At 44.9% G+C, this 24,844-nt stretch overlaps 2 protein-coding genes across 8 annotated transcripts in view; one reads left to right on the top strand and one right to left on the bottom strand.

Moving 5' to 3' along the window:
* Window positions 1-433: 433 nt before the first annotated feature.
* On the bottom strand, window positions 434-15,540 carry ALG11 (ALG11 alpha-1,2-mannosyltransferase). Of its 2 annotated transcripts, XM_051832261.3 has the most exons (5): window positions 15,390-15,511; window positions 14,522-14,589; window positions 11,269-11,496; window positions 8,168-9,099; window positions 3,882-4,208 (listed from the first exon to the last, which is right to left on the bottom strand). In XM_051832261.3, exons 3-5 carry the CDS (start codon window positions 11,418-11,420, stop codon window positions 3,937-3,939), a joined length of 1,356 nt encoding a protein of 451 aa, XP_051688221.1. In that variant the 5' UTR covers window positions 11,421-11,496; window positions 14,522-14,589; window positions 15,390-15,511; the 3' UTR covers window positions 3,882-3,936. The 2 variants fall into 2 exon arrangements, with proteins under 2 accessions (XP_002720786.1, XP_051688221.1); XM_002720740.6 differs by lacking the exon at window positions 14,522-14,589 and having other exon boundaries at window positions 434-4,208; window positions 15,390-15,540.
* Window positions 15,541-15,670: 130 nt separating this feature from the next.
* ATP7B (ATPase copper transporting beta) overlaps window positions 15,671-24,844 on the top strand; it is an 81,432-nt gene continuing 72,258 nt past the window's right edge. Inside the window, exons 1-2 of one of the 6 annotated variants that reach the window (XM_089304203.1) lie at window positions 15,671-15,827; window positions 16,404-16,509. Coding sequence is in view for 5 of the 6 variants with exons in the window: in XM_070048898.2 (XP_069904999.1) it covers window positions 16,459-16,509 (51 nt within the window). In the remaining variant the exon portion in view is untranslated. The other 5 variants (XM_070048898.2, XM_051832253.3, XM_089304201.1 and 2 more) reach the window with 5 other exon arrangements.

The raw sequence follows: 24,844 nt of genomic DNA, 5'->3' as shown, positions 1-24,844 counted from the left end.
TGAATCTGTGAACGTGGGATGTCTTTCCATTTCTTTGTGTCCTCTTCCATTTCTTTCATCAGTGACCCTGGTGATGTTTTTTCAACTTGGTGTACAATAGCTACCAAGTTGATTATTGTTTAAATGATACCAACATGTGTATTAACCCTCAACCTCACTTCTAAGTGTCTTGTGACATGTACATATGGCCCAAGTGAGCACACAGAACTACAACACTGGAACTGATGCTTCTCCAAAGCCAAGGATGGCCTTAGATTTAAGGTGGAGAAAGCGGGAAAAAGAGTTAGCAGAGGAGCAGTGGGATGGAGGGTGGGATGGGAGGAAATTACAGGGATGTAATTTGTTTCTAGAAACTTGTATAACTTAGTGTTTGTAGTTGTGTAATAGAAGTAACTTTTCTGTTGTACTCATGGAAAGATTTAGCAAGACATACTCTTGTTTACTTATTTTATTCATATTAAGTCTCAGAGTTTAGGGTCCATTACATAATTAAAAATAAATATTCTGAAATCACTGATAATCACATTAGTCTGTATCATAATTTTGCTTATTGATGACCTTATAAAATACCCTGAAAGTTATTAAAATAAATGTATGAAGCACTGTAATTTTTTATGTTTGAAATAGTCATTAAAAAGATTATTAAACTTGACAACCAATTCTTATGTATCACAAGTGAGGCAAACTTTTACTTTTCTTTCTTCTTTAAAAAAAAATTTCTTGGCATAAGAGCTTGGAGACACCAGAATTGGGAAAATTGGGAGACAACATAAAGGGTATAAAAGGCATCCGGGAAAAGTACCCAAGATAATGGAAAATCACTCCTTCAAATATATTTAGACAAAAAAAGAGTTTATATCTGACTTTTAAAAAAGATTTTAGCTCTCACATATAAGGGGGAACATAACAGTATTTGTCTTTTTGTGTCTTACTTCACTCAACATGATGTCCTCCAGCTCCAGCCATTTTGCTGCAAATGATAGGATTTCCTTCTTTTTTTTTTTTTTTTTTAGCGGAATGAAGAAAATGTGGTGTGTACACATACACACAATAGAATGTCATTCAGCTATAAAACTGTATTAGCTCTAAATCATATTTAGGTATAAAGAGATTATTATATAACAATGCACTAGAAATAAGAATGTGAATCTCCCCCTGCTGTGGGTTCAGTATGTAGCATATTTGGACCACTCAAAAGCAACCTCTCAGAAGTTCTCTAGACACACAGTAGCTGACATACTGTTTGGACAGTTTTTATGATTATCAGCCATTTACAAAAAAACACAATCCATGTACTACATTAGGAACGCTGGAAGTGTATAGATACATGAGAATCATTTTGGAGAAAGAGGCTTAAGCAATGTTTCATGGAATTCCAGAATCCCTTCTTCCTTCACCACATCCTCTATCTTTGCTGTATTTCAATTTCTCTATCTTTAGTTTCACAGTTTTCTTTGTGTAGATGGGTTGGCTGAATGGGTAACAGTATGAATCTTACCTCAGTGACTCCCTCTACAACAAGACCTAGCATAAGATTAGGAGTAACACCAGGTTACAATCTGGATTCTGTCCTAAAATAGCTTTGTGATACTGAAGGAGTCTACTAAGTTCATTAGGTTTAAATGTTTTTATTAGGACGTGCCTTTGGCACAGTGGTTAAGATGCCACCTAGGATACTTACATCTCATATTGTAGTGCCTGGGTTCAAGTCCTGCCTCTGTTCCCAATTCCAGCTTCCTGCTAATGGGCACCCTGGGAGGCACAGCGATGGCTCAAGTAGCTGCGTCCCTGCCGTTCATGTGGGAGATTAGACTATGTCCCTGGTTCCTGTCAGGGCCCAGCCCAGGCTTGTTGCAAGCATCTAGGTTGTAAACCAGCAGATGGGAGGTCAGTCTCTTCTCTGCCTCTAAAATAAAATAAACTTTAAAATTCTATTTTATTTTTTAAAGTGTTCTTGTCTGTGAAGTTGGAAATAAGAGAAAACCAGACTAGAGACTTTGTGGGGCTCCTCCCAGCTCTGATTTCCACAAGTCTTCCTCTTCTAAACTGAATCATCTGCTACACAAAGCTATGCTGGTGTCTTGGCACATCCTGGGACTCTCTCTTCTGCTGCTTTTGTGAGCTGATAACAGAAGATGGCCTGCACGTGAATCAACAACATAACTGGGAGTATAAAATGAAGTGGGGGGTGGAGGGGTAGCGCTGTGGTATAGTGGGTAAAGCTGCCACCTGCAGTGCCAGCATCCCATATGAGCACAGGTTCGAGTCTCGGTTGCTCCACTTCCCGATCCAGCTCTCTGCTATGGCCTGAGAAAGTAGAAGATGGTCCAAGTCCTTGGGCCCCTGTACCCACGTGGGAGACCCAGAAGAAGTTCCTGGCTCCTGACTTTGGATCGGCCCGGCTCTGACTGTTGTGGCCATTTGGGGAGTGAACCAGCAGATGAAGACCTCTCTCTCTGCCTCTGCCTCTCTGTAATTCTGCCTTTCAAATAAATAAATCAATGTTAAAAAAAAAAAAAAAATGAAGCCAGGCAAGTTGAAGGACCTCTTTCACATACCCCAACTCAAAGACTAATCAGACTGAGAAGCAGGTCAAATCACTGAAGTGGAAGAAACTGATTACATATATAGCAAATGCCAGAAGTTGTAGGTCTTTGTAGCCTTATCTGCACACACGTACATTCATGTCTCCACACTAGTTATTCAGGATAGAGGTGGTATTAAATTTCTACTGATTCTGAACTACTGGCTTAGTAACCAAGAATCTACATAGAGTTGTGATACATTTAAACACAGGAGTACAGAAGATATTTACTGAATATTTTTACCTTTAATTGAAATAACTTATAATTTTCAAAGACGTATCCTATGCTTTCCATTTCAGTATCACAACTCTAAAAGGTGGTGAGACCGGCATCAACACTTCCAGATTACAGGCAAAGAGCCTGAGTCTCAGGAGATTAGGGAGCAGCGCTGGTGTCAAAAGGCAGACAGACATCTGCAGAGGAGGAGGCTGAGGTCAGACCCGGATGTTAGCTGCCACTTCAGCCAGAGCTCCTCTCAGAATGCCACCTTGCCATCTACTTAGATTTCTTAGCTTTCTCTCTTTTTGTCTTTCCTCCTCTCTCTAACTCTGCCTTTCAAATAAATAAATTTAAAAAAATTATTTTTTCGGGGCTAGTGATGTGGCATAGCAGGTAAAGCTGCTGCCTGCAGTGCTGGCATCCCATATGGGTGCCAGTTCCAGTCCCAGCTGCTCCACTTTTTTTTTTTTTTTTTTTTTTTGGACAGGCAGAGTTAGTGAGAGAGAGAGAGACAGAAAGAAAGGTCTTCCTTCCGTTGGTTCACCCCCCAAATGGCCACTACGGCCAGTGCGCTGCACCGATCCGAAGCCAGGAGCCAGGAGCTTCCTCCTGGTCTCCCATGCGGGTGCAGGGCCCAAGCACTTGGGCCATCCTCCACTGCCTTCCCGGGCCACAGCAGAGAGCTGGACTGGAAGAGGAGCAACCAGGACAGAATCCGGCGCCCCGACTGGGATTAGAACCCGGGGTGCCGGCGCCGCAGGCGGAGGATTAGCCTAGTGAGCTGGTTCACTCCCTGGCCACTGTGGCCATCTGGGGAGTGAACCAACGATGGAAGACCTATCTCTCTGCCTCTGCCTCTCTGTAACTCTGCCTTTCAAATAAATAAATAAATCTTTAAAAAAATATTTTTTCTCAGATCCCATATTTTTCAGAAATTTGAGACCAAATTTCAGAAATCAAGAACAAACACTATAATTCTCACTTTTAAGCTATATGCCTTTTTACCTTGAACTATAAGCTTTTCCAATTAGGTAATTCTGCCTTTTTTCATTGAAATAAATACCTTGCCCATATAAATACTGCTCAGGCTGAATTTATTATAAAAGTTTCTCTAATTTGCACGGATATACCATTATTTAAATAACCTCTCCACGGACGACAGGAATGCCATTTCAAACTCCTGATCAGAGAATCTGCTTACAGATGCACGCGCACTGTTTCTGATTTGGAGTCTCTTTTCTGCAGACAGGGAAAGAATATGAGCCATTGTCTCAGCATAGCCTTCTTCAGTCTCAGCCAGAAATCCAGTTATTTGTCCATCATGAGGAACGACAATGTCGAGCTTCGGGCCCCCTGAGTTATGCGCCAGGATAATTGTGCCAGCTGCCATACACTCCACAATGCCTAAGAAAGAAACAACACAGTCTTTTACATTTCTGAGTGTGTTCCTAAGAACAAGGATGAGCAAAAACTTTCAAAAATGTTAAGAAACTCATGAGAAACTTAATTAAATGATGATATGGTTATAAATGGGCTCACTTAACTTCCTTGGTGCAAAACAAAATAATTCTGAGTTTTTGAGTTTTCAAAGCTTCCTAATAGTCCTGCTTCATTCTTAATTGAAACAGACAAGTAAGGGTGGGCGCTTGGCCAGGTGGTTAAGATGCTGGTTGGCACACCTACATCCTATATCAGAGTGCCTGCACTTGATTCCTGGCTGTGGCTCTTGACTCCAGCTTCCTGCTAATGTGGACCCCAGGAAGGCAGCAGTGGTGGCTCAAATAGCTCAGCTCCCAGCACCCATGTGGGAGTGATTCTCAGCTTCAGCTTTGGCCCAGCCCAACCCTGGCTGTTGTGGGCATTTGGGGAGTAAACCTGCCAGCTGGAAGTGTCTGCTCTCAAGTAAATCAATCAATCAATAAAGCTTTCAGAGATGGTAGAATTTGATCAGATTAGAAAGACGAAAGGTATCAAACACAAAATCTTAAGAGCTTACATTAGCAGAAAAAAGAAAAAAAAAATGCAAACTCCTGAAACACTGCCACTGAGAAGTGTTTATGTAGCTGCCTGGATTTCTGGCATATATAAGAGCACTGGGTGCCCAGGAGTAGCTGAACTAAATGGAAGTTATGATTAGTTTCTGCCAAATGATAGAGAGCTTCCAAAGGTTTATGGAAAATGGAATGAAAAGAGAACTTGGCAGAGCTGGCGGAATGACAGCAGATAACATGCATTTCCACGAACTTTTTGAAGCCCTCTTGAAATTACTTTAGCCAGGCTCTATCAGTTGGGTTCCAAGAGGGAAATCAGGTTCTTCAGAATATGACTGAAGTGATTCGAGTCTCTGAAGGATGGTACAGAGGTGAATCATTCAGCTTGCTCGCACCTCCTGCTGGGGTTGCTGCAGCAGCCCAGCTCAGCCTCCTGCCTTTCCAGTCTTGCTCTCTGCTCCTCACCAAGACTCCCCACACGGCAGCCACAGTGGGCTCTGGAAACAGAAAGCTTTGAAATGCAATACTTGAGACCGGCGCCGCGGCTCAATAGGCTAATCCTCCGCCTGTGGCGCTGGCACACCGAGTTCTAGTCCTGGTTGTGGCGCCGGATTCTGTCCCAGTTGCCCCTCTTCCAGGCCAGCTCTCTGCTGTGGTTCAGGAGTGCAGTGGAGGATGGCCCAAGTGCTTGGGCCCTGCACCCCATGGGAGACCGGGAGAAGCACCTGGCTCCTGCCTTCGGATCAGCGCGGTGCGCCGGCCGTGGTGGCCATTGGAGGGTGAACCAAGGGTAAAGGAAGACCTTTCTCTCTATCTCTCTCTCTGTCCACTCTGCCTGTCAAAAAATAAATTAAAAAAAAAAAAAAAAAAGAAATGCAATACTTGAAACACTTCTGTCCCTTCCCCTTGGGTTGGCCAGATAACCTCTCTGTTGTCCCGTGGTTCCTTCTGTAGGGTCAGGCCACGTTGAACTCTCAGTCCCTAGAATGTGCCTGCTGACTCTCCTGTTGTCTGTCACTCCTATCCTAGTGCTGTTCTTTCTGCTGGATGTCCTCTCTCTTGCCTAATTTTAATTATTCTAATTATTGTTCAGGCTCTAGCTTGAGTGTCACATCACTTCTTGGGCAACTGTCCGTGCCCCTTTGAGTTCTGTATCCAGGCTTTCTCTGAGGTGCTTCCTCGTTACCTGGGACTTCCCTGGCACAGCACCTGGCACCCTGTGCAGCATGTGCCTGTGTGGCTTGTTGGTACCACCCCCAAGCCAGAAGCCTCTGAAGGCCAGAGCGGCTCCCTCAGTCTTGTTCCCTGCACCTGCCTGCCGAAGTATCCAGCACAGGGAGAATGACTAAGTGCGTATCTGTGGAAGGAAGCACAGGAGGTCAGACCACAGGCAGGAGGGTTGTTTTGACAAGTTCTTCTGAATCTGGCATAATACTGTGCTACTAACTAGGGATTCAAAAAGAGTATAAGGGAAATTGCAGTCCTAATACAGGAAACTTCGTATTGTGGTCTCCTATTTCCCCCAAACAACTAGCACTGTGTGGCCAAAGTAGGCACTTGAGAAATAAATGCTGAGGGCAGGCGCTATGGCATAGTGAGAAAAGTCATGGTCTGAGATGCCAGCATCCCACATGGGTGCTGACTCGAGTCCTTGGCTGCTCCACTTCCCATCCAGCTCCCTGCCAATGCGCCTGAGAAAGCAGCAGCAGATGACCCAACTGCTTGGGCCCCTAACACCTATGGGGAGACCCAGATGAAGCTCCTGGCTTCCGATTTCAGCCTGGCTCAGTGATGGCTACCTGGGGTGTGAACCAGTGGATGGGAGGTCTCTGTCTCTTCCTCTCTCTCCAACTCTTTCAAATAAATAAATAAATCTTATATATAAAAAAAAGAAATGCCAAGCCAAATTAAATACAAAGCAGTGCTCAATTTTATACTAAAATATATGCTAAATAGGATGTCTGAATAAAGACAGCAATTTGTGTTAGAATAAATAAGAAAGGACAAAGGTATGGAAATTTAAATTGAAAACTGATAATGGGATCCGGCGCCACGGCTCAACAGGCTAATCCTCTGCCTGCGGCGCTGGCACACCGGGTTCTAGTCCCAGTCGGGACGCCGGATTCTGTCCCTGTTGCCCCTCTTCCAGGCCAGCTCTCTACTGTGGCCCGGGAGGGCAGCGGACGATGGCCCAGGTCCTTGAGCCCTGCACCCGCATGGAAGACCAGGAGAAGCACCTGGCTCCTGGCTTTGGATCAGCGCGGTGCGCCAGCTGCAGCGGCCATTGGGGGGTGAACCAACGGAAAAGGAAGACCTTTCTCCCTGTCTCTTACACTGTCCACTCTGCCTGTCAAAAGAAAAAAAAAAAAAAAAAAGAAAATTGATCATGGGATTTGGCAGAGAAAAGGGAAGGCCATTGTAATAATAAGTATATACTCAAATAAGGACCAAAAGAATTATGATGAGAAGCCCATCCGGAGATGGTGGTTCTCGGCTTTTGATGAAATACCTGTACCTGGGCATCACCCACAGATTCTGATTTGGCCATTCATAGGATTATATTTGGGCAAGGAATCTGTAGCAGTACAAAGATGGGGTTAGGTGTGGAGTGACAACATGGTAGCTAACAGCAGGGACTTGGTAGGCATTGTGGTAGAGTGGGTTAAGCTGCTGCTTGGGATATCTGAATTCTATATAGAAGTGCCTGGGATCCAGTCCAGCCCTGTTTCTGCTTCATTATCCTGCTAATGTTCTAGGGGGGGCAGCAGATAAGGGCTCAAGTACTTGGGTTCCCGCCATCCACATGAGAGACCTGGATGGAATTCCTGGCTTCTGGCTCTGGTCTGGCCCAGCCGTCGATGTTGTAGGCATTTGGGGAATGAGTCAGGAGATGGAAAATCTCTCTTCCTCTTCCTATCTCTCCCACTCTCTTGTCATTCTTCCATTTAAATAAACAAATAAATAAATCTTAAAAAAATTAAAAAAAGCAAGAGCTATCTGGGTTAGAATCTGGGTACTACCCAGATTACTTACTTAACTGTTTGACCTTGAGCAATTTCTAAACCTCTGGGTGCCTCAGTTTCCTTATGTATAAAATAAGAATAAGTGTACTACTTACCAAGTAGCATTTTAGGGAAGATTAAACTATATATTACTTGTAAAAACCCAAGACAGTGATTTGTACACAGTGAGTGGTTGATAAATATTAGCTGTTACTATTAACTATCATCTTATAGGGCCTCGAATGAGGACAGCATCCTTTGGGAATTAAAGAGAGAATTAGGGCCTGATGCGGACTTCCAGAGAATTATAATTTCGTCAGCAAAAGCTAAAATGTACATCTCGTGCCACCAAACAACAGAACAGACTCACCAATCCCAAAATGCTCATTCCACATGGTATGCAGACCGATTGTTGCTTTGGACAAGTACTTCTTCAGTTCATCAAATGGGATGTTTATTTTAAATTCCACATCTTCTTGAATGCCTAACTCCTCAGACAGCCTTCTCAGCTGATTTACCCTAAGTTCATCATCCTTGTTCCGACAACCTCCAATGAGGACAAGTTTCAGTGAAGGAGGTGACTCCACCACCTTCTTACTCAGCAATTTAGCAAAGGCTCTGATCTGCAAAGGATGATTCTTTTCGGGCCTGAACTGCCCGACGGAAACCAGCAGATGCTCTTGGGTCATCTCTTCCTCATGTAAGGGAATGTCCAGGAATGTCTGCACGTCACAAGGTGGGTAGACAACGTTAGTGCAATTCCCAACCTTCCACAGTGACAGAATATGGTTTAGTGTCCAGGAAGAATTGACCATGACTGTGTCACTGCAAGAACCAACAAGTCCATAAATAAAAGCAAATAGATGGTAGTAGATGAGCTTTGCTTTGCTGAGGAAAGCATTTTTGGTAATAAAAGCTGCATTATTAAATCCAACATTTTGATTCTTCACTACAGAGAGCATGTCAGTGCTGATGGTGGGATAATGAACGTAGCTTCCAACTCGGCAACCTCCTACATACTTAAACAGAGGAAGCGTGAAAGCGTATCCCATTGAATCAATGTAAACATCAGGGACACACTGCATGAGAGCTTCCCAGCCAAGAAAAATGGATCCAAGACTTTGGCCCAACAGTGTGAAGTGAGGATAGCGTGAATCTTCCACAAGGTAGCGTTTCTTTAAGAAAACAAACTGCACTGGGTGAACCAATCTGATGTTAAATCTTCTGAAGGCACCTTCTAGTATCTGTTGACCGCTGACATTAATATCGCCAGTATAAACAACATAAACTGCTTCAGGATATCTAAAACAGAATATAATAGTTAAGATGTCATTAATTCACATTAACACCAAACAAAAAGTTGTAGATAATTATTTTCTCATGATCATAAAGAAACGTTTTTATATTAAAAATGTTTTCCACTATTTTTCATTCATTGCAATTGAACTATGGACCTCATCCTTTTGTGAGTCTTCCACTGCCCAATGACAACAACTAAAATTATTAGTCCTTCATGACTCTGCATTATGGTCTGAACGTTTGTGTCACCTCAAAATTGCTATGTGGAAGCCTAATCCCCTGGATGGTGGGAAGGGGAGGGGCCTCTTAATGAGGATTAATGCCTTTATTTATTTGAAAGGCAGAGTGATTGAGAGACAGAGAGACAGAGAGATCTTCTACCTGCTGATTCACTCCCTAAATGGCTGCAACAGCTACGATTGGGCCAGGTTGAAGCCAGGAGCCAGGAACTCTATCTAGTTCTGAACATGGGTGGCAAGTGCCCAAGTACTTGGGCCACCATCTATCTGCTGCCTTCCTAGGTCATTAGTAGAGAGCTGGATTAGAAGTAGAGCAGCTGGAGGCCGGCGCCGCGGCTCACTAGGCTAATCCTCCGCCTAGCGGCGCCGGCACACCGGGTTCTAGTCCCGGTCGGGGCGCCGGATTCTGTCCCGGTTGCCCCTCTTCCTGGCCAGCTCTCTGCTGTGGCCAGGGAGTGCAGTGGAGGATGGCCCAGGTGCTTGGGCCCTGCACCCCATGGGAGACCAGGAAAAGCACCTGGCTCCTGGCTCCTGCCATCGGATCAGCGCGGTGCGCTGGCCGCAGCGCGCCAGCCGCGGCGGCCATTGGAGGGTGAACCAACAGCAAAGGAAGACCTTTCTCTCTGTCTCTCTCTCTCACTGTCCACTCTGCCTGTCAAAGAAAAAAAAAAAAAAAAAAAAGAAGTAGAGCAGCTGGGACTTGAACTGCTGCTCGATATGGGAGGTTGCTGTAGCGAGTGATGACTTAACTTGCTGTGCCACAGTGCTAGCCCCTGATTAGTACCTTTATAAAGGAGGCCTAAAGGAGCTTGCTTGTCTCTTTCGCTACACAAGGACAGAAAAAGATGGTGCCATTTATGAAGCAGAGTGAGCTCTCACCAGATACCAGATCTGTTGGTCCCACCATCTTGGACAGTGGAGGGAATTATGTGTGAAGGCTTTGGAACAGAATCAAAGGCATGTTCCCTAAAGTAGGGTACCATGGAAGGATAATCAGTTTTGTCAGATGATAAAGCAATAATGGAAACTATACTTTACTATGCTTTTTCCTCTCTGAAAGGGAATCAAATATTTTGAAGGTGTAAGGGGCAGGGGTAAGGAAACCTAAAACATTAAATGATGTGTGACACCATATTCCTTTTAACACAGTACCTTAAGACCATCCAAATGGTGATGGTATTAAAATTAGAATCAATGTATAAATACTTTCATAAAGATTATTCCTATGTTCCTGCACTGACTAAAGTGTTCAGGTTTAAAGAGTTCTGCAATACTTGGTACATATCTGTTAATTATTTAATCTCTTCCGTATACATTCTCCTAACATGACTGGTTATCCTCATAAAATTCTCCCACAAAAGCAGATGTAAGGGGGTTGGCATTGTGGCATAGTGGGTAAAGTTACCACCTGTGACACCGGCCTCCCATGTGGGCACCAGTTCATGTCCAAGCTGCTCCAATTTCCAATCCAGCTCCCTACTAATGGCCTGGGAAAAGCAGCAGCAGATGGCCGAACTGTTGGGCCCCTGCCATTCATGTGGGAGATCTGTGTGAAGCTCCTGTGCTCCTGGCTTTAGCCCAGCCCAGCTCTGGGCCATCCAGGGAGTGAACCAGTGGATGGAGGATCTCTCTCTTTAACTCCCAAAATAAGTAAATAAATCTTAAAAAAAAAAAAAAAAAGTAGATGATTTCCCCATTAATTTCTTTATCACAGCACCTAAAATTCAATAAGATCATTTATTTATTTAGTCATTTATTTTTTCAATAGGATCTTATAAGGCAGATGGCCATATGAAAGAAATATTTTCTTAACTGAAGAACAATTAAGAAACTGGATACAAGTAAGGTACCAAAGACAGATGAATTTCTGGGTAATGATTTTTTAAAAAATGGTCATAATGTAGCAAATCAGCTAAGCACGATGCATACCTACTTTTTCTGCAGGGCTCTTAGGGCACACCATAAAACTCTTTCTCCTCCTCCACCAGCATTGCAGTAGGGATGAAAAAATGCAATCACCATTTGATTTTTCCCATTTTTGCTTGACACTGATTTTTTCTTTTTCTGAAGCAGTAGTCTGATCATCCAAAGGACAATGAACAAACATACACATAAAATTCCACACACAATTAGCCCAGGGAAGAACAATGAGTAAAAAAACCTGAAATAAAAGAGAAAAAGTGAAAATCAATGTGATGACCATTAAAAATAACACAAGTTAAAATCTACTTTTACTAATCTCTTCTATATATTAGCAGCAAAGAGAATTTTAGTAATTAGCAAGTTGGCTAACAAAATAGTTATCAAAGTTCTTTTTTAATTATAAAGATCTAATAAACAATGTCAAAGTTTAAGTCACCTTTAATTCCAATTTTCTTTAATTACATGCTAGGAATTTTAAAAAACATTTTATTCATTTGCAAGGCAGAGGGATAGAGAGAGGGATAGAAAAAGGAATCTTCCTTCCACTGGCTCACTCCCCAAATGCCTACAATGGCTGGGGCTGGTCCAGGCTGAAGCCAGGGGCCTGGAACTCCATCCTGGTGTCCCACGGGGGTGTAGGGGCCCAAGTTCTTGGGCCATCATCTGTTGCCTTCCCAGGTGCATTAGAAAAGAGTTGGAGCAGAAGCAGAGTAGCTAAGCCTAGAACTGGCTCTTTGACATCGGAAGCCAGCATCACAGGCTGCAGCTTGATGACGTTAGCCCCAACATGATAGCAATTTAACACACTTAAATCGGCAGTAAAAATCAATATTGTGCTACTTTTCTCCTATTCAGTGTGTATGTAAAGAGATTAAAACCCAAATTTAACAATTAACTAAACAAGACATGATTAGGAATGGCATTTAACTCTCAAAATGACAATTTTTACCTCAAAAATGTGTCTTTGAATGATCAATATTCCATTAGTTAAAAGTTTGGTGACAGAGTAAATCATTTTAATCTCTTATTTCACTGTAAGTAGAATAGTTCCTGGAGTAAAAGATATAGAATTTGGGTTTCTCCAACTCTTCTCAAAGCTCTGTATTTGATCTGTTTATGTGACCTATTTTCTTCTTATATGCCTCTGAATAAGCTGCCAAAAAATCCACTAATGGTCTATTTACTGACATTAGCAATCTCATTCACAAATTGACTATTAAAAGGTTCTCTATTACTGCCAGGCTGACAGAAAAATCTCCAATGCCTACCATAATGCCTTGCCCAGCCCTGGCTGTTGCAGCCATTTGGGGAGTGAACCAGATAAATGAAGATCGTTCATTGTCTCTCTTTCTCTCTGTCACTCTGCCTTTCAAATAAATCTTTTTTCAAAAGTTCTTTAATTCAGTCTGCAAGTTAGACAATCATATAAGAGATTTTCTTTGAGATAGTCATCAGACCTCAGTATGGAAATGTCATATTTACTACCTCCATTCTGTAATACATAATATTAAAAAGATAAGTACTTTGGGGTTCGGAGTTAGCAAAACACTATTTCACCAAGAGTATTTTTTTAAAAATTATTTATTTATTTGAAAGTCAGAGTTACACAGAGAGAGGAGAGGCAGAGAGAGAGAGAGAGAGAGAGAGAGAGAGAGAGGTCTTCCATCCACTGGTTCACTCCCCAATTGGCTGCAATAGCCGAAGCTGCACTGATCTGAAGCCAGGAGCCAGGAGCTTCTTCCGGATCTCCCACCTGGGTGCAGGGGCCCAAGGACTTGGGTCATCTTCTGCTTTCCCAGGCCATAGCAGAGAGCTGGATTGGAAGTGGAGCAGCTGGGTCTCAAACCGGAGCCTAAATGGGATGCTGGCGCTGTAGGCCAGGGCATTAACCCATTGCGCCACAGAGCCAGCCCCACAACGAGATTATTTTTAAGTGCTAAAAGTAATTTGTGCTAAAGTGATTTTAACTACACAGCGAAAAAAGAAAATGTTATTTTAACATTATTATAAAAACAGTTTGACTTGGAGACTCTCTGAGTCTTAAACCCACAAGGGTCCAAGGACCGTACTTTAAGAATCACTGCCTTAAAGGATGAATAATTTCACATAAGTAATAAGACCTGTCATTCATTTAGCATTAAGAATATATGAGTTCACATGGTTTTTAATTTTTTTTTAAGATTTATTTATTTATTTGACTGACAGAGTTACAGAGAGAGAGGTCTTCCATCCTCTAGTTCACTTCCCAGATGGCAGCACCAGTTGGAGCTGGGCCAATCGAAAGCCATCTTTGGATTGACAAAGCACTTGAGCCATCTTCCATTGCTTTCCCAGGCCATTAACAGGGAGCTGGATTGGAAGTGGAACAGCCAGGACTCAATTAGCACCTACATGGGGAAGCCAGTGACACAGGTAGAGGCTTAACCTACTGTGCCACAGCACAGGTCCCAGGACAGTTGGGACAAGCATCCAAAGTTGTTTTATAGATTCATAGGATATAAACATTTTCATGACAATTCCTTCAAATGACTTAGGTGGGAAATTCAGGTGCCAGGCTTTTCAAAATGACTTAAAATCAGAAAGGGAGGGCAGGCATTTGATGCAGTGCTTAAGTTGCACTTGGGACACTTGCATCCCATGTTGAAGTGCCTGGTTTGGGTCTAGGCTCCTCATCTTCTGATCCAGCTTCCTGTTACTTTGGCAGCAGATGATAGCTCAAACACTTGGAACCCTGCCACCCACATGGGAGACCCAGATTGAGTTCCAGGCTTTTTGCCTGGCCCAGCCTTGGTTTTTGTGGGTATTTGGGCAGTGAAGCAGTGGATGGAAGATCTCTCTCTCTGTAGGTTTGTCCATCTTTCTCCCTTTCAAATAAAATGAAAATAAGTAATTTTTTAATCAGAAAAAAATCTCCACAGTAATGACTGAAGTTAAACCAGTTCTTTGAGTCTCATTAGTTTCAAAGACAGACTTATAAGCTCTACAAAATTTATTAAACACCTAACATGTAGTTAAAATATGTACTATTAAACAATGTATACCAATATTTAAACATAAGACTTGATAACTGTAATCAACAGTGAATAAAAAAAAAACCAGTGAATCACTCAGAAAACATTAACAATTACAACATACAAAGCTCTGAGTGAGGAATATTCCATATGACAGAGGAAGAACATGAAGGCTCTGAGAATAGACTTTCTAATATTTTAAATAATCATTATAGAATTTGAAGCAGAGGATCAAAAATGAAAAAGAAATACCTTAACTTTGGAGAGAATATGTATATACTGTTATTCAGGAAGCCACTGTGTTAATACAAATTTTCAACCTGAACAAAAAATATGTAAGTGTTAAAAAGAACTAGGTGGGTAGCATATAATAAGGCTTCTGTTTTACTAGTGTAGGGCAAGGCATTTAAAACACAGTAGTATTACAACAGCAAATAAGGAAAAAACCTGGGAAATTTTTTTACTGAAATGTTAAAAGTAGTTTTTTCAGCCTGTAGCATTCCTAATGAGTTTTCCTTTACTCATCTATTTCCTAACTTTCCCAGATGAAAAAATACATTATGTATGTGATAAAAATTAAAGATTTTTTATACCTATTCTTTACATCAACCAAGAACTAAATCAACAAATGATCACTCAACAGAAGGTTCCGCATAAACTTTACACTCGTGACATGTGTTAACAATGGCAGTTCTGATGAGTTATGGAAGAGAAACTTAAGAGACGAGAAGGAAGATCCGTTGTCTTCTTTGCAACAGAGAGACCAGACAGACTGGAAAACGAGTACATGACAAAGCTCAATCATAAAGAAATACGAAGAATATATAATTTATGACCGACTAACTGGACTGCTTAGAAGAGAAAGAAAAGGCTGAAACCAGAACGGAAACTCGAGTCTAGCCAGCACTGAATTGGCTAAAATAATTTGGTAAACTGAGTCATAAACAAGACCTTGTCTGCTCCACTTGGAGCAGAGGAAGACCCCAAGCCCGCTCACTGGCCTGAGAAAACAATCTAATGACAGGGAAGGCCATTTCCCCGCAAACGTGGGCTGCACTGGACAGGCAAGTTCCACCACCGCACAGGTAACACCTGCAAACCCACACCACCCGCTGCTCACCTCAACAACTCGCACGCCAACCAACCCCCTTTGGCAGCCGCCATCTTGAGCCGACCCCCGAACTCAGGAAGCCCTTCTGCGTCCCCTTTGTCTATTGGCTCCTCAGGAAGCGTGAGTGTTTCCCCCGCCCCCGCGGGCTGACCCTGTGTCCCAATTGGCTTCTAGTGGTAGCTTCCCACGGCCTTCTAACCAATAGGCATTACGGAGGCGTAGACAGGCTTTTTCAGCGTGGCGCACACGGGTCCCGCCCTCTATGGGCGGGACCGCAGTGGGAGACGGCCTTTGGAGGGCGTGGCTTGTGATGGACAGTCGGCGCTCCCGCCTCGGTCCCCTCCCCCACTGAAATCCCTGCACGGGCTCCCCCGCCCCCAGCCCAGAGCCCGCGGCCGGTTGAAGACCAAATGGGAGGCCGTGGCGCGCCGCGGATCGATCTTCCAGGTGCAAAGTTCACTCCCGCGCCGTTGCCGCGCTTGGGACCCGCGACACCCAACGCGGAGTCCGAGAGGGGGCTGCGCGGAGCGGACCCGGAGCCCCGCCGCGCCACGCCGCACCTTCCCCGCAGGCGGTGGGCGAGCCTTGGGACCTGCTCTTCCCGCCCGGGGCTGCGCTGCTGGCCGGCCTGCCCGCCCCTCCCCACACACAGAAGTCCCAGAGAGTCCCCGGCGCACCGGTTCTCCGCAGCGTAGACGGGGAGGGAGGACTGGCCCCCGCTCTGCGGTCCGGGAACAGCGGAGGACACTGAGGCACCGGCCCGGCCCAGCCGCGTGAGGGTCGGCGCCGCCAGGCCGCCTGGGGTGCGGGTGCGGGTCGGAGGCCCGCGCGCCCCGCAGGTCGGGGGCACGGCGGCGCGCGCCTTGGAATCGCCTCTAAGGGCGAAGGCTGCGGAGTCCCTGGCTCGAAACGGAGGGGCCGGGTCCCAGACCCCTCCTCGGGGACAGCCGAGCCGCACGGATGCCTGCGTCGCCCGCGCCCCGTCACGCCGGCAGTTAACACCGCTCTCTCCTTTGCTGACAGGTGACCTTTGGGCTCTGGGCTGGATCAGAGAAGAAATCGGTGTCTGCGAGCCAAGATGCCTGAGCTGGAGCGACAGGTCGCAGGCAGAGAAGGAGGCAGTCGGAAAGTAAGTTTATGCGCCCTCCCGCCTTGGGGGGACTCCCGCTACCTGCCGGGGAGGCTGAGACCCAGGGCCCCGCGTGTGGGACAAAAGCACCTTCATAGAAAGGGCTGGGGTTCAGGAACAACTGAAAACCAGCGCTTGGCTCTTTATCTTCATGCTGTTATGGAATCTGATGCCAGAGAAGTACAGAGTGAGACGCTGGAGTAAGATCTCTTACCTACTCAAAAACAAGTTAGTTGCTAGGCAGGTGCCGGGACCCCCGATGATGTGCCACGGGTTTTTTTTAAAAAGTATCTTTTTAAAAAAATCATTCATATTATACAGGTAGCACATTCATGTAGCCCCTTAAAAACGGAGACGGCACGGACATATTTAGCATGAAAAGCAGATCTGCGTTACAGTCCTTTTTCCAGGCACAAATGTTTTTTCATTCGTTCAGCAAATATTTATTGAAACCTGTGTGTTTGGGTCACAATGGTGGAGAGCAGATAGGGTAGTTAAACAAGAGATAGGTAGATATCTATGTGGGTACTTCAAAACTTTTGTGGAAAATGTAATTTAAAAACTGATTTTGGTGCAGAAAACCAAAGGCTATGAGAGGGCCTTCAAAAAGTTCTTAGAAAATGTGTCTTATGAAAAAAGCTACGGGTGAATTTCAAAGGTTTTTTTTTTTTTTTTTTTTTGGTTGCACTAAAAGGGAGTTATCTTTTAATTAGGTTTTTGTGAGCTTTTGGAAATACACCCATGCATGCACATGGTTTTTTGTGTGTGCCTTTAAAATTTTTGTTTCACCTGAATGAAATCACATGGTGTGTATTCTTAACCCCACCCCCACCCCAACAATGCATTTTAGAGATTGTTTCACTAAGTGCTGTTTTACTCAGTTTAATCTCTACACAGCATGGTTGCACCATAGCTTATTTGCTGGTGGGTGGACATTCTGGTTGCTCTTCTGTTTTTTTCCTTGCCTCTTGCAAGGGGACATTCTCGTACATCAGTTTTAATGTTGACTAGAGTATTTCAGATAGACACCTAGGACTGGGTTGCTGGTGTGAAGAGTAGTTTCTTCCTTTTCTAAGGATTTCTGAAATGGATTCAGTGATGTTACCGAGTGCTGTTGCATGGTGAAATTTGTCTAGGTTCTGGTGCTAGAGAAATGCAAGATACATGGATGAAAAGGATGGGCAGAGAAATGATTCAGCAGTTGAATCTTACAGTGTGTTGACTCCACATTTGAGCCCGGGTGTGAGGAAAGCACATGTTGGGGAGAGGTGGCTGGTACAGGGGAGACTCCTGGAACCCTCTGCAGTGTCCCCACCAAAGGGAAAAGTCCTTATCCTTCCCGATCAAGCTCAAGCCCCCACCCCTCCTTGAAACCTCTGTAACTGCTCTGGCCTGCGTTGGCCTCACCCTCTTCTGGATTCCTTTGATAATAGCATCAGCCAACGTTATTGAGTTTACCACGTGCTAGGCATTGTATTAAGCATTTTATATCTCTCTATATGCACTTTGTCATCTAATCCCCACAAAACCCTTTGATGAAGGTATTATTGCCTCCTTATGGCCATTTATTCAGCAAATGGTTGTTTTTTTTTTTAATTTTTTAAATTTATTTTTGAGTCCTATGTGTCAGGCACTCCTGGTGCTGGAGATGCAGGTAAGATCAAGCCCTGCCCTCAAGATATTTATATCCTACTAGGGGATGCAGAGAACAAAGGGTAAACAAATAAATAGTGTTATTTCAGGTACTGACAAGTGCACTAAGGGAAATAAAGCAGGGTAGGGACTTAAGGAAGGAAGATTCTTTCAGTTGACTGTCAGGGAAGGCTTCCCTGGGGAGGTGGCATTTGAGTAGAGACCTGGATGATTCAGATTTCCTGGAGTATTGTAGGTGGAGGAACCACAGAGGGTTGAAGTCCTCAGACCAGAGTTACAATAAGAAATGTAATTTGGTCTTTGATCCGGGTTCCTGTCACAGACCTTCTAAATCCCTTAGGATGTCCTGAGTGATAGTGATCTTTTGTTATTCATAACAGGCCCCCTTCCACATTCCTGAGTTTATGTTAATAAGGTGGCTCTTCAGATGGGGAGGCTAGTTGCTGGAGAAACTAACCTGGTGGTTAGGGGGTTAGGACCAAGAGGGGCTGGAGATTGACTTCATTGCCAATAATCAATGACCCCATCACCAGCAGCTAATAATTTACTCAGCTATGCCTACCAAGCTGAACTTAGATGAAAACTCTTAATGCTGGGGTTTGGAAGTTTCTGGGTTGATGAACAACCCACCCATCCCAATTATATGCCCTGTCTCTTCCATTAGCTCTTCCTGAGTTGTATCCTTTATAATAAACTGTTGGTAGTAAATCGCATTCTTGAGTCCTGTGAGCTGCACTGGCAAATGATCCCACTGAGGAGAAGGTTGTGGGAGCTCCCTGAGCTTAATGACCATTGGTAAGCAGTGTGGCTACTGGTGTCGGAAGTGGGAGGTAGTCTTGTGGAACTGAGTCCTTGCACCATGGGATCTATGCTGACTCCAGGTAGTTAATGTTGGAACTGAATTGTAGGGTACCCAGTTGCTGTCTGGAGAGTTAGGGAACTGGTTGGTATGAAGAAAACCCCCACACATTTGGTGTCAGAAATGCTGTGAATAGAAACAGTACAGAAGTGACCTCAGTGTATGAGAAACAGTGGAAGGAGGAAAGGGGGTGGGAGGGCTAGAATGCTGTGTCATTGCTTCACATGTGGGGAAACTGAGGCAGAAGTAATAACTTGCCCAGAGTACCTTGCTAATAAGAAGATGTAGGGTTGAGTCCTGGTCAGGACTGTCTAACTTTTCTTAGGTACATATTCTAAACTAACTTGACACTTGGTCATACCAATTGGTAGGATTATTTAAATCAATAAATAATAGGCCGGTGCCGCGGCTCACTAGGCTAATCCTCCTCCTTGCGGCGCCGGCACACCGGGTTCTAGTCCCGGTTGGTGCACCGGATTCTGTCCCGGTTGCCCCTCTTCCAGGCCAGCTCTCTGCTGTGGCCCGGGAGTGCAGTGGAGGATGGCCCAAGTGTTTGGGCCCTGCACCCCATGGGAGACCAGGAGAAGCACCTGGCTCCTGCCATTGGATCAGCGTGGTGCGCTGGCCGCAGCGCACCAGCCGCGGCGGCCATTGGAGGGTGAACCAACGGCAAAAGGAAGACCTTTCTCTCTGTCTCTCTCTCTCACTGTCCACTCTGCCTGACCAAAATAAATAAATAAATAATAGCTTTTCTTTGCAACCCTGTTTTTTCTTTTTTTGAGTTATTTATTTGAAAGGCAGAGCCACCCAAAAAGAGATTTTTTTTTTTTGAAGATTTATTTATTTGAAAGGCAGAGTTACAGAGAGGTAGAAATAGATAAAGAGAGATCTTCCATCTGCTGGTTCACTCCCCAGGTGGCTGCAACAGTCAGAGCTGTGCCAATCCAAAGCCAGGAGCCAAAAGCTTCTTCCGGGTATCCCATGTGGCTGTAGGGGCCTAAGGACTTGGGTCATCTTCCACTGCTTTCCCAGGCCATAGCAGAGAGCTGGATTGGAAGTGGAGCAGCTGAGACTCGAACCAGTGCCCATATGGGATGCTGGCACTGCAGGTGGTGGCTTTATCCATTATGCCACAGTGCTGGCCCCCAAAAAGAGATCTTACATCCTCTGGTTTACTCCCTAAATGGCTGCAGTAGCTGGGGCTGTGTCAGGCCAAAGCCAGAAACTCCTTATGGGTCCCCCACATGGGTGTCAGGGACTCAAGTACTTGAGCCATTACCCACTGCCTCCTAGGTACATGAGCAGGGCGCCAGATTGGAAGCAAAGTAGCTGAGACTTGAACCAGACTCCAACATGAGATGCAGGTGCCAGAATGCCCACCCACTCCCACCTCCCAGGGCTTCGCTTCATTCAAGAACAAAGAAATTGCAGCATGATATCCCCCACTTCTTTTCTTCTCAGAGGCCTCTCTGTGGGGCAGCAGTGACCAGATGACCTGGGTCATTCAGCCTTCAGTTCACAAACATTATGGGATATCTTCTGTTGGCCTAGTACTGATACAGGCAGAGGAGTGCAAAGATGAGCACAGGTCAGTCCCAAGGCTCCAGAAGTCCTGGGACAGAGGGGCCTGCACAGTGCAGTACTCACAGAAGGGTGTGATCTGCCTTTCCTGGGAGGAAGGGATGCAGAGTGAACTTCAAGAGGAGGTAGTCTCAGGTGAGTCTTGAAGGGAGACCAGTGTTGATTGGGTACACAGAGCAGCAAGGAAGGAATAGTGAAGGGCCCCAGGGTAGACAGCAGCTCCAGAGGACTGGAAATAGAAAGATGCATAGTGGGGAGAGGCATAAGTGGTTAAGGCAGGGCTGGAAGAGTGGTTGTGGGAGGAGTTTACCTGAGTGTGGGAAAAGAGGCTGAGGCACTCCTCCAAGCGGGTGGGTGAGCTGGGGAGGGAGCTGCTGGGAGACCAGCTGGAGGCCCTAAGTGATCTTCCCCGTGGCCAGGGTGAGGTGCACTGGCTAAGTCCCTGTTGGGATGCCTGCATCCCACCCACATCAGAGTCCCAGCTACTCAGCTTCCTAGCCAACTACCTGCTGATGTACACCCTGATAGGTAGCAGGTGATGGTCCCTGCCACTTATGTGGGAGACCCAGGATCCTGGCTTCTGCCTGGCCCCGCCTGCCTAGTCGTTCCTGATATTTGGAGAGTGAGCCAGTGATGGAAGTTATGTTCTCTTTGTTTTTGTCTCTATGTCTTTCAAATGAAGGGAAAATTTTCAAAAATTAAAAAAAAAAAAAAAAAAAGATCACCCCACCCGCTGAAGGCTCTGAAAAGAACTGGAAAATTGACTGTTATACTCTGATTCATTGTGTGGAATTGTCTTCTCAGCAGAGAAACTATGATGTTTAGACTTAGAACTTTCTGGACTGTCAGCCCAAGGCTAGTCCTAGCAGCATCAGCAAGGTATAGTTGGTACCTATATAGCTGGAGTGACAGAATGGGATTTTCAGGGCTGTTTTGCCTGATAGTCATTTTTCTCTAAGTCAGAAGGATGGAAAGGGCCTAATGACACAATCACTGCTCACTCATATCACAGCACGGGTATCAAGGAAATATCTATGTTTCTGTGACTCATGTGTAATTTTTATCTGTAAGAGTTCTTGCCAAGTGATTTCTGAAATGACTGTCACTTTTTTTATTCAAACTTTTTTTTTTAAATGAAATTAAAGGAGAAAATCTGACCAGGTCAAAGATCATTTGGTAGACAGCAAACAGGAAGTGACTTTATTGTGATGTAACTAACATAGCAAATATGACTTTTAAAACCCCAGGGATTATGAAACCTATTGTTTTCAGAATGTAACCATTTTGTTGGAGGAAATTCAGGCAACCACATGGTTGGTACTGCTAGTAATTTATTGTTTCTGATTTCACTTGTGCCTTCTTTTTTTTTTTCTTTTACACTTGATCTTAGCCAAAAGGCCAAGAAGCAATCTCTCTCTCTCTTTTTTTTTTTTTTAAGATTTATTTATTTATATGAAAGGCAGAGTTATACACAGAGAGAAGGAGAGGAGGAGAGGCAGAGAGAGAGAAAGAGGTCTTCCATCTGCTGGTTTACTCCCCATTTGGCTGCAACGGCTGGAGCTGCTCCATTCCGAAGCCAGGAGCCAGGAGCTTCCTCCAGGTCTCCCACCTAGGTGTAGGGGCCCAAGGACTTGGGCCATCTTCTGCTGTTTTCCCAGGCCGTAGCAGAGAGCTGGATTGGAAGTGGAGCAGCCGGGTCTCAAACCAGCGGCCATAGGGGATGCTGGCACCGCATGTGGTGGCTTTACCTGCTATGCCACAGCGCCGGCCCCCACTTGTGCCTTCTGGTGTCTGTCTTGTCCCTTGTCAACTTGATGTGACCCCTGTGTGCTTTCTGCTGTTGCAGGAACACTCTGCTTGATCTGTGCCTGCTCTTACTCTCTACAGGTGACCTCAATTCTTGCCTCAAGATCATGTGCTTTTCTTGAATTTTCTGCCTGTTCACCCAGCTTAAAAATTTTATTTAGACCCATAACCTCTTTTTGTCTCCTCTCTAGAATCAGAGGACAGGCCTGCCCTTTTTCAGGGTCATCTCCTCTGCCAGTGCTGCCCTTGACTCCTTCCTCCGCACCTGTTCTGGAGCCTCTTTGTCCATCGTGACCCTTCACCTCCAGTCTTTGCTTGAGAAGCCATCCTCTTCGCTGTTGTTCTACTAAGATGTCTCCCATTACTCTGGGTCTCCCACTACCTGTTAGACTATTCGTGCCCCCACCCCTCTTCTTTCTTAGTCTTGTAGAAATAATAGTCTGCACTTGCTTGTGTGCATCCCTCCATTTCTTTAAGGTTTTTCCTTCATTGTTGTTCAATATATTGGATATAAAAGAATTATGTATAATTATGAACACAATAATAATACAGAGAACACCAGTGCACTCCTGACCTAAGAACCAAGAACATATCAGCACCACGCCATCCATTCAGCTGCTCCTTTTTTATCTTTTTGCGTCACCCATGGAAGTGCCCACTGTTGGGCAATTTTGTATTTGTGTAACTTGGCCTTTTTTTTGGGGGGGGGGGTAAAGTTTTGTCATATATACATGTATAATGCCTAAATGATACGTTCCTTAGTTTCTGAGCTTTATGTAAGTATTATAATATGTTTAGTCTTAAAGACCTAGCTTTGGCCTGCACCAAGGCTCAGTAGACTAATCTTCTGCCTGCGGTGCCGGCACCCTGGGTTCTAGTCCCATTTGGGGTGCTGGATTCTGTCCCGGTTGCCCCTCTTCCAGTCCAGCTCTCTGCTGTAGCCCGGGAAGGCAGTGAAGGATGGCCCAGGTCCTTGGGCCCTGCACCCGCATGGGAGACCAGGAGGAAGTACCTGGCTCCTGGCTTTGGATCAGCACAGCACGCCGACTGCAACACACCAGCTGTGGCGGCCACTTGGGGGGGGTGAACCAACGGAAAAAGGAAGACCTTTCTCTCTGTCTCTCCCTCACTAACTCTGCCTATCAAAAAAATAAATTAAAAAAAATTAAAAAAAATAAAGACCTAGCTTTTCCCACTAGACATGTTTCTAAGGCTCATTGCTGTATAATGATAGCACATTCGTCCAGTCTCCTTGGAGAATGTTGGGTGGTCTGTGTGTTTCTGTGGTTACCAGCAGTTCTGCTGTGAACGTTTTTGTTTGTGTCTCCTCATGCACACAGGCAGTGTAGCCGCTGCTTTTCCCATTGTTTTCTGGCTTTGCCTTTACCACCATCCTGAAATCTTTCTTGTTTAGATTTCCATGAACGCCAAAGGCATATCCTCCCCAGTGCTGTAGTTTGAATGTTTTTGTTTTCTCCAAAATTTATGTTGAAGGCTAATCTCCAATGCTACAGTGTCAAAAGGAATGGCCTTAGGAGGTGAGTGGGTTTGAGGGCGTAGCCCTCATGAGTGAGATTCGATGCCCTTATAAAAGGGGTTGATGGAGGGTGTTCAGCCCTTTTCACCCCTTCCATCCGTCTGCCCGCCCTGTAAGGACACTGCCGCTCCCTTCCCAGAGGATGCGGCAGCAGTCTCTGTCTAAAAGCAGAGAGCAGCCTTTTTACCAGACTGACTGACCTACTGGTGTCTTGATCTTGGACTTGCCAGCTTCAAGAACTTTGAAATATAAAAATCAGCAGTTTATAAATTTATCCCAGCACAAACAGGCTAAGATAGAACTTAGATACCAAGAAGTGGAGTGTAACTGAAAATGTAGATGCAGCTTTGGAATTGGGCAGAGGGGAGAGGCTGGAATAGTTTGGGGGCACTGGCTAGAAAAAGCCTTGGATGCCATGAACAAGGATTAAGGGAGATTCTGGTGAGGACTCAGAAGAAGAGAATTGTAGACAGTTGAATCTTAGAGATTACTTAGGGGTAGTAGTCAAATTGCTGGTAGAAATATAGACATTAGGGGCCGGGACTGTGGCGTAGCAAGTGGGGCTGCCACCAGCAGTGCCGGCATCCCATATGGGTGCTGGTGTGAGTCCCAGCTGTTCACTTCCGATCCAGCTCTCTGCTATGGCCTGGGAAAGCAGTGGAAGATGGCCCACGTGTTTGGGCCCCTGCACCCATGTGGGAGAACCAGAAGAAGCTCCTGGCTTTGGATTGGCACAGCTCCAGCTGTTGCAGCCAATTGAGGAGTGAACCAGTGGATGGAAGACTCTCTCTCTCTGCCTCTCCTTCTCTCTGTGTGTAACTCTGACTTTCAAATAAATAATTTCAATAAATAAATCTTAAAAAAAAGAAATATAGACATAGATATTGAAAGCCACTCTG

The sequence above is a fragment of the Oryctolagus cuniculus genome, chromosome 9 (assembly GCF_051225735.1).
Source record: "Oryctolagus cuniculus isolate XC-2025 breed Fujian yellow rabbit chromosome 9, ASM5122573v1, whole genome shotgun sequence".
NCBI lineage: Eukaryota > Metazoa > Chordata > Mammalia > Lagomorpha > Leporidae > Oryctolagus > Oryctolagus cuniculus.
The sequence above is the reverse complement of the archived record's forward strand: the minus strand, read 5'-3'. Positions and strand labels throughout refer to the sequence as shown.